The following is a 10,146-nucleotide window of genomic DNA, read 5'->3' on the forward strand; positions in this document are numbered from 1 at the left end:
GATGTTATTTAATTATTTTTGTGTGACGAATAATTAAATAGTTGATAAATAAAAATAACGATGTTGCTAATTAGAAATTAAAAGGAAAAGGAGTAGAAAATTATATATTGAGGAGTGATAGCATAGTAGAAGGTGTGAATATGAAAATGGTAGAGAAAGGAATAAAGAAGAAGAAACACACTTTTAATTCCCATTAAATCATTTTAATAATAATAATAATAATAATAATAATAATAATAATAATAATAATAATGTCATTGTCCTTTGGCATTAATCTATAGGGGAAGGTTAGGAAGAGTCAATATTATATAATATTATATACTGATACAAACAAACAAACAAACAAAGTAAAGAATAAGAGTGCAAGGATGAGAGAAGATAGAGAGCTCGTGGGAGAGTGAAGAGAAGCAAGGGAAGGGAGGGTTTAACCTCAATATAGAGAGTTCACTACAATCTAAGTAAGGAAGCTTTATACTCTTGAAATTCTGAATTCAATAGGCATAGTTTCTCTATTTATTATTATGTGTGTGTTTAAGTCGTTCTTATGCCCTATTCCATTATATGACGTTGTTGTTGTTGTTGTTGTTGTTATTTTGACTTGAGAAAAATCACAACTATTGAATAAATCATGATATTTAGTTGTTGTTTAAGAAGAAGTTGTGTTTTTCTAATTGGTGATCGATGTTGCTTTGAATCCTTGTTCCAATTCAAACGATGTTTCTGTTGTTGTTATTATTAAATTCGTGCTCTTTTGATTTGAATAAAAACCTGTGAATTTTGAGTTGTTAAATTTTGGTGTTGTTCTTGAGTTCTTAAGAGTTGGAATTTTCGGATTGGATGATTCTCAATTTTAAAACGTTTTCGAGTATTCTAACTTTTCTTAAACGTGTCTGCAAAGCTTTTAAACTTCTGGGATTCGTGAGAGTTTAAAACCAATCAAAACCGAGAGATTTGGGATGATTTTAATAGTGTTGTTGTTGAATTTCAAAGAGAACTTTAGTCTTCTTTTTATATGTGATTTGGTCGCCGATTTTAAAAAAAGGCACCGGGTATCTTTCTAGAATTCAATGATGGTCAAAACGGTATAAAGAAAGTCGAATTTTGTTGAGTATTGAGGAAGAACGAACCGGGTCAGAAAACCGGGTCGGGCAACCTGAGTTGCAGGAAAACGGGTGAAGAGGATGAACAGTGCGCGCGTGACCATGCCCATTCACATGTCTAGCGCGTGCGGGCGCGTGGAGGCTCAGGAGAGTTCCAAATATTTTTATTCTTTTTCTTGAAAAATAGTAAATAATTTTCTTGAAATTTTGGTACTTATTTGGTAATTTTTTAACACTCGTACCTATTTTTAATTAATTATTTGGAGTAAAAAAGGTGATTAAAAATATTACAATTACGTGAAAAATTATAAAAATTTTATGTACTGTATTTTGAATATTTTGGAAACCTCTGGTGTACTTCACTCTCCCTGGTTTGATATAATCTTAAGGATTTGAATTTATTTTACAATTGTTATTAATTAAATTGATTTAAAATTCATACGTTTCGTTGATAAACTAAACCGAGTTAAATTGGGTTAAAGGTTCTGTTAAAGACGAGTAATAAGTTGCTGTCCTGAGAGGAGTGAATGACTAATTGTGTTATTAAATTTTAGTTGGCGTTGTATTCGAAGTTGCTAATAATTGTTGTGTATCGGTGTTGTTTTAAGTTGTTGCTCGTTGATAGTAATTGTGTTGTTTGAATTGTTATTTTGTTGAATAATGATGTTGAGCTATGTTGTTATAACGATGTTGAATTGTGCCGAAATTATGATGTTGTAATTGTTGTTGTTGTAGTTGCTTATGGACGTTGTTTATGGACGTTGTTTATTGATGTTGTTATAATGATGATGAAGTTGTCAATCGAAGTTGTAAAATGACGTTGCTTATTATAACATGACATGGATTCATTCATGTGTTCAATGATATTGCTTATTGAAATTGTATAAATGATATTGAAAATGACGTTGCTTAATGAAGTTGAAAATGACGTTGCTTATAATGATGTTGATCCTCCATGATGTAAAACCGGAAATGACGTTGTTATTGGTACCACATGCATGTAGCGAGTCTATACGCATTGCATACATTTTAATTATATTTGTCCATCTAAATGTTGTTGTTTATTTCTCTTTATTTAATTGTTGATCGATGATTATGGTTGACTGATGAATGCGTGTGACCATCCGCTTAGATGGTCTTGTTGTTGTTTATGATGTTGCTACTTGTTAGTCATGATGTTGTTTTAATTCAGTTATTTTTTTTGATGTATTGTCGCTCACCTTTACATTCCCCTTTCTGGCTTGGCTCTACGGTGTGCAACCGTAGATTTTCAGGTAGGTGATGAGTCATAGCTGATGCGTTCGGATAGCTGTTGCTTTGTCGGGGAAACTTTTATTTAAATGGACTGTGTTATTTTGATTCGGTAATTTCAATTCGGACTTTGAAACTTATATTATTGGTTTAATTTTTATTCTACGCTGCATAATTTCTAATCATTTGAGGACATAGTTAGGATGAGTAGGTGTGACATCCTTATTAAATAAATTAAATTAAATTTTTCGCAAATAAAATAAAGGGTAAATTAAGGGTGTTACACTTGTCAATCTGTTTCATAGTAATCCAAAACTCTCATATTCAGTGGCCTTGAAATATAGATTTATTCAACTGAATCTCAACAAATTATATATCTTTAGTTCTTATCCATGAAAAGTAATTAAAACAACTATTTATTTTTTTAGCAAAAAAAAATTCATAGTAATCCAAAACTACCACATTTAGTGACTTTTTCCATCATTCTCTCACCTTGTTTCACATTAATTCAAAACTCTCACATTCAGTGACCTTAAGGGTCTGTTTGGTTCGGGGGTTTTGGAGGGGAGGGGAGGGGAGGTGAGGGGATATTTTAAATTAATTGTGTTTGGTTCAATTTTTAGGAGGGGAGGAGAGGTGAGAGGAGGTGAGCAAAATACCTCCAAATCTCAATTTTTGCTTCCCCCCAAATTGGGGGGATTTGGAAGGGAGAGGAGGGAAGGAGAAAGATATCATTACCATTTTAATTATTTTGACATAATTGTCCTCATAATTATTTTAAAATGCCAAAATTATCCATATTTTAGTTCTAATTTTTTTTTTCAAACTTTTTTTTTATTGTTACGCATGTCTTTTTATATTCATAAACTGTTATGCTAATTTTTTTTTTTGTATTACATTGTTATCTTGTAAAGTTCATATAATTTTTTGAATCAACGTTGTTATTTTTTTTTTATAGAAAATCAACGTTGTTATTTACTTTTTACCTGCATCATATTAGTTAGTATTTATATGCACTATTATATTTTTCAAAATATCATTAAGTTTGTTATGTTATAACTTATAATATACAAGAGTTTTTTTTTTTTTACAATATTAGTATTTTTTTGAAGAAGATTTACAATATTAGTATTAGTACAAGATCTTTATACTTATAAATAAACATTACTTTTTTTGTACAATATTAGTATCAGTACAAGGTTTTTTTTGTTAATAATTATCAAAAAATTCTTTTAAATATATTTATAGGTAGTTTAAACTTATAAATATTATTTTTGGGTTAGATCAATCATAAAAATTGAGAAAATATTGTGGATATATAGGTTAATTCGCACCAAGTAGCTATAAAATTGTCAGACTACATGAAAATTATAAGGATAAAAAAGTAAATTAGTTTTAAAATCTCTCTCCTCCCCCTCTTGAACCAAACATATATCTAATTAAAATCTCTCCCCTCCCCTCCACTTCCTTCTTTTGAACCAAACATATGTGTAAGTACAAATTTCACCTCCCTTCCCCTTCATTAAAATACCTCCCCTCCCCTCCCCCTATGTTGAACCAAACAGACCCTAAAAAATAGATTTATTCAACTGAATATCAACAAATTATATATCTTTAGATTTTATCCATGAAAAGTAATTATGTCAACTACTTGTTTTTTTTAGCCCACAAAAACAAAAAACTACTTTCATAGTAATTTAAAACTCTCACATTCAGTGACCTCGAATAATAGATAACAACTACTTTCATAGTAATCCAAAAACTTCTACATTCAGTTACCTTGAGAAATACAATGTAAATTAAGATTACTTTTCCGATCATTCTCTCACATTCTTGTTTCAGCCTATTTTATAGTAATCCAAAATTCTCACATCTTTGAAGGTATTTTATGTGCAATGAGGTTACAATTTTTTTTTTGTTTTTACGCGGTGTTCACAATGACTCCACAATGATGAATGAGTTCTCTCTCTCTCTCTCTATATATATATATATAGTAGAACATAACTTTGTATAAGTTTATATCTGATTTTTTGTTTTTGTTTGTTTAGTTTTTTTGGTTTTTTTTTTTTGAAGGATTGTTTAGTTTTTTTGGTTGTTAATATATATTCAATTTTTTTTAATAATGGCTTAGAATTTTTTTTTAATATCTTTGTTAATATATATATTTGATGTGGATTAGAGAATTTTTTTTTTAGAAGTTTTTATTATTTTAATAATGGATCAAATAATATTTTTTTTAACAATCAATCAAATAAGATACAATTTAATGTCACGTAAGCAAATTCTCTAATTTTATGTCACTTAAGCAATTTCTATTGAGAATGCACGAGAAAGCTCCGTGAGAATCTCGCTATGTATATAATAATAGAGATAGAGACAGAGATAGAAAATTTTCAATCAACAACATGTAAAAATGTACAATATTTAAATTATGAACTTTTTGTGATGCCTATCATACTTCGTCAATTTTAAACAATACATTCACTTTTTATTTCAAAAAAAACTTAGATACAATACTCTAGGTCATATTCCTACCGTTCACAATCATAATTTTACACGTGTATTCTTTTTTTTTTTCATTAAAAAAATTACACGGTTAACAAACACTGCCCTGAAGCTATATTCATCTTCTTCTTTGCGAATGGATTTTTTCCTCTGCCATTTATCTTCAACCATGGCAACTCGCATCCATGAAAACCTCACACCCACCATTGGATATTTTCATTAATCTAACAAAAACTCTCACCGCCATAAATAAGTCAATCCAATATCCACTTTAAGAACTCATCTTTGTCATGTTTGCTACATCAAAAAATTAATAATACATTTGCCGAAAAAACTTTAGTTTTTGAACAATATAAAGTCTTTCAACAATAAATTAAAAAAAAATCATAAATAATTGAATAAAAAAAGCAAAATAAAAGTGCTCTATAAATATTTATCTTAGCCAACACAATTATTTGTTGGACACCTCCATATCCAACGTGATATTCATCCTATCAAAATTAAAAAGAACAAATAAACATAAGTATAAAACCATAAATTATAGAAAAATGAGAGAGACGAGATTTAGAAGCACGATTATAAGGAATGAATTTAACAATTGTGGTGTGCACTGAGGCTGAAGTTCTGTATATATAATAGAACATAATTTTGTATATTGTATAAGCTTCTGTATATCCGTTTTTTTTTTACAGATCAATTTGTATATATCCAACAATCAATCCAACAAATAAGTAAGATTTAAAGATTTTTTTTATACGAAGATCTTTTTTTTCCTTTTTTTTAATTTTTTTTGAGAAGATCTTTTTTTTATTCTTTTGTTAATTTTTTTTTTAAAAAGATTCAATTGAATGTCACGTAAGCAAGCTCTCTACTTAAATGACACTTAAGCAATTTCTATGAGAATGCACGAGAGAGTTCCGTGAGAATCTCGCTATGTATATAATAGAGATAGAGATATGAATCTCTGTTACAAAAGTTTAATTTTTTTAACAAGAGATGAATTAAATATGATTTTTTTTTTTGTTTTTTGCATATGAAAATTCATAAATAATTCATCTTATGTTAAAAATTTCTAAATTTTTATCGGAGGTGTTGTTATAATATTATAAATATGAATATAAAATATCATTAAAAAATGTGGAAGTATATTGATTAAAAATAGGGACATATTTAACCCTATTTTAAAAAGCTTATTTACAACCTTTTCTACAAAACGAATCACAATTAACAGCTCTCGCCGTCGAAATCCTCTATGTTTTATTGAAACGCCGTCGCCGACTCCGTCCACGCGTTCGTGCATTTTAACTTTGTTCAATCTAAGGTGAGAAACCATGTGTTGATTATAATTATCTAATTGTCCATTTTTTCCAATGTATGGGTTTCCCTTCATTGCTCGCTCATTGTTTGAAAGTTCCATACAAAATTGGCATCGTTTCATACTATATCTGAAATAAAATTCAATAATCATAGCACAAGTTATGCTAATAATTAGAAAGAGACCGATCATTTTAGTTTGGAATAAAATTCAATAATCCATTGAGTATTTAGTTTTTGTCACTTGTTAAATACCTAGATAATTTTTATGAGTAGTTTTGTCTTAGTTTGGAATACTCACTCTTTTAATACTAAAGAAATTAGTAAACATTAATTGTACTCATTATCTGATAATTCTACGATTCATGGTTTTTTACAGTTATTTTTTCACTTGAGGAGTCCTTATTCTGCTCTCTGCACTCTATGGTCCCATCAGATTTTCCAAAGTGTATATAGATAGAGAAGTTCTCCATTAGCAACCGTTACTCTCAAAACAGCAGCGGCAACAGGCAGAATGAAAAGGCAGAGAAACTCTTGTTCAGAATCTAATTTAGATCTAGCGGATGATTGCTGGGAACTTGTGTTCAGATTCCTGAATGAAGACGAGGACTGCCACCGCCACTTGAAGTCTCTCTCTGTCGTCTCCAAACAGTTACTGTCCATCACCAACCGTCTCCGATTCTCTCTCAAAATCTGTTATCAAACCCTCCCTTTCCTGCCTCGCCTCTTCCAAAGGTTCACCGAACTCACCTCCCTCGACCTCACTTGCTTCCACGGTGACCTCAATGCACTTCTCTATCAAATCTCTTGTTTTCGATTCAACCACCTGACATCACTCAATCTCTCCAACCAACCCACCATTCCTGCAGATGGGTTGCGAGCCTTCTCCCAAAGTAGTAGTAGTAGTATTACTACTCTCATTTGTTCACGTATTAAAATTCTGTATGGTAGTGACCTCCACGTCATTGTAGATTGTTTTCCTTTGCTCGAAGAACTCGACCTTAGTCACCCTTCAACCATACAAATGCATGATTACAACAACCTTTTAAATGGGATAGAGACTCTTTCAGTGTCACTTGTCAAACTCCGCAAGATTAATCTCTCTTCTCATCCTTACATCAATGACCAATTGCTTTACCACTTGTTTAAGAACTGCAAGCATCTCAAAGAGGCCATCATGCTTAGCTCTTATCAATTAACCGTTGGAGGCATCACTTCTGCTCTCAGTCAGAGACCAACATTGACCTCTTTATCTCTTTCCCCTTTTAGTTCATATATTGACAAACTATCTGTTACTTCACATTTCATTGACTCCTTGGTGGGTTTCAAGGGTTTGACTTGTCTTCATTTGTGGCGGTGGCATGTCCCGGATAACTTGCTCTCCTCTATTGCTATGGAAAGTCCTCCTTTGAGGAGGCTTGTCCTACAAAGTTGCACCGGCTATACTTATTCTGGACTCTTTAATTTGTTATCCAAGTGTCGACGTCTCCTACATTTGGGTATTCGAAATGCTAATTTTCTATGTGATCACCATGTTGCCGAGTTGTCCTCTTTTTTTCTTGCTCATTTGGTGTCTATAGACCTTAGTTCTTGTGTCATGCTCACAGAATCATCCTTGTTTGCACTCAATAGGAACTGTCCTTCACTTGCCAAGATCATAATGGAATTCTCACATGTTTTGTACTCTAATTCTTCCATGGATTCTGTTGTAAACCCTCAATTGAAGTATCTCAGCTTGGCTAACAATTTTTGTTTAGAAAATCACAATATCATAATGTTGGTCTCCATTTTCTCCAATTTGCACCTGCTTGATTTAAGCGCTTGCATATCCATATCCGAGGAAGGTATTGGTCAGATTTTAAGCAGATGTTGTAATATTAGAGAATTGAACTTAGCCGACTGTCCAAATGTGAAGTCACTTGGAATCAACTTTGAAGTTCCCAAATTGGAGGTGTTGAATTTGACAATGACTATTGTTGACGATGAAGCACTCTGTGTCATCTCAAAGAGGTGCCCTGGGCTTTTGCAGCTGTTACTGACAAATTGTAAGAATATCACAGACAACGGAGTGATGCAAGTGGTAAAAAACTGCACGCAACTCAGAGAGATCAATTTGCAACTTTGTCATCAAGTGCATGCTAAAGTTATTGACTCAATGGTATTTTTAAGGCCATCCTTGAGAAAGATAACAGCTCCACCTGATTTTCCTTTGAGTGACAAATATAGGAAGCACTTCTTGCGTCATGGATGTCTTCTTGAACATTGAACCTGTAAGATCTTTTTCTTTCTGAGAAATTACTTTTTTAAATTAGTGCTTATCAGTCGGTGCGTGGTAACTGCTTAAGTTATTGTTAAGATTTAACTTATTGATAAATTAAGATTCTTTGTTGTTGAGAAATTTATGATGTAAGATATATACTTATCAGTCTGTGCATCATAACTGATCAGTGATCAAGTTATTGTGTAATGCAAGTTCTCTTATATGCAAGAGACAAATTTCTGTTTTTTAATAAGAGGTAGTGTGGACAAGGATGTGATTTGAAATCGCGCACATCATTGGCCGAACTGAACTAATTATTGATTATCCTCTTCATTTCGTCAATTAGATACTTGAGAAAATTTTCTCCGATATTTTTCCACACCCTTAGTGTTTGGATCTTATTTCGTGTTTATGATTATAAATTACAATGGATGGCATGCAAAGCTATGACACGGGACAACTTTGGTGTACTTCATGTTGTTTCTATTGAATTTTAATTAACTTTTGTTGCTGCTTGTTGATTCATCTTGTGGCTACTTGATTCTTAATTTTCAGAGTCTCTCATTCGTTCTATTTTTGTTGTCATTTATAGACTTATTTTGGAGGTATTTCATAATCTGTTTCATGATCTGAATGACTTATTTGACACAAGGGCAGCACAGATTCTATCAGTGGCGCAACTAGTTCAATATCTACTATTTCTATTACAAGACATGGAGTAACAAATATTGAAGATGGAAATGCAACTCTGGTGTATTACAACTTTGGTAATATCTGCGGAATTTCCTAAAACAGAAAACTCCGTAGAAAATTGCTCTGAGTCGAAATTCGATTTCTGACTCATGCATATGAAGAAAATTCTGTTAGGAGGGAAGTGTTAGATAATATGTTAGTGATTTAATAATATAATAAGTTTTTGGTTGTAATTGGGCTTTGGGCATAATAATAATTTAGTCTATTTATGTTTTCTATATATTCATAAGACAATTCATTGTATTCTAAGCTATTGTAATGTAATTCTATGAAACCCTAGTAGCCTCCATTGTTCATTCCTTTGATTTGTATCTCTGATTCTAACCGGAAGAACCCACCTTTGTGTGCCCCACAAATTCTTCGACGGAATTAATCATCACTAACGGCGGTAGAAACTTCATAAATAAATGGTAAAAAAAAAATTATACAGTATTGACAATTAATTGCTATATAGACAATATTATACATGAAAGAAAATCCGTTTTTGTGAAGATCACTTCTTGATTTCACAATCTGTTTTTTTTTTTTTTTTTTGACAATTCACAATCTGCTGTTTATTGCTTATGTATTCAGCAATTTTCATTCAACGTGCAGCCAACTTTTGTATTTATTATTAACATAAGAAAATTCGTAGGGCAGCCAAACAACAATGTGTAAACGTGAAGGGTTGTATATTTTAGAAAGCTTCAATGTATGCTAATTCATGAATTTATTTTATTAGATGTAATGTAACATTGGAATATTTAATTATCTTATATTATTTATCTTTTATATATATATATATATATATATATATATATATATATATATATAAAAATCATTTTCGAATAGTCATGCATGCAACATTAGATTTGACCATTACAATTTACAACAGTCCCAATTGATCAATAGAATACTCCCAATGTGCAAACATGAAGGGTCGTAGACTCGTAGTATAGTATTTTAGAAAGCTTCAATGTAAGC

At 31.3% G+C, this 10,146-nt stretch overlaps 1 protein-coding gene across 9 annotated transcripts; it reads left to right on the plus strand.

Moving 5' to 3' along the window:
* Positions 1-328: 328 nt before the first annotated feature.
* Positions 329-9,539, plus strand: LOC123923688 (F-box/LRR-repeat protein 16-like). 9 transcript variants are annotated; one of them, XM_045976399.1, is made up of 5 exons: positions 354-458; positions 2,367-2,463; positions 6,088-6,177; positions 6,550-8,440; positions 9,023-9,521. In XM_045976399.1, the coding sequence occupies exon 4, from the start codon at positions 6,685-6,687 to the stop codon at positions 8,434-8,436; it is 1,752 nt and encodes a 583-aa protein (XP_045832355.1). In that variant the 5' UTR covers positions 354-458; positions 2,367-2,463; positions 6,088-6,177; positions 6,550-6,684; the 3' UTR covers positions 8,437-8,440; positions 9,023-9,521. The 9 variants fall into 9 exon arrangements, with proteins under 9 accessions (XP_045832351.1, XP_045832359.1, XP_045832357.1 ...); XM_045976396.1 differs by having other exon boundaries at positions 9,083-9,520; XM_045976394.1 differs by having other exon boundaries at positions 9,088-9,520.
* Positions 9,540-10,146: the final 607 nt, after the last annotated feature.

Source organism: Trifolium pratense, linkage group LG4, assembly GCF_020283565.1.
Source record: "Trifolium pratense cultivar HEN17-A07 linkage group LG4, ARS_RC_1.1, whole genome shotgun sequence".
Taxonomy (NCBI): Eukaryota; Viridiplantae; Streptophyta; class Magnoliopsida; order Fabales; family Fabaceae; genus Trifolium; species Trifolium pratense.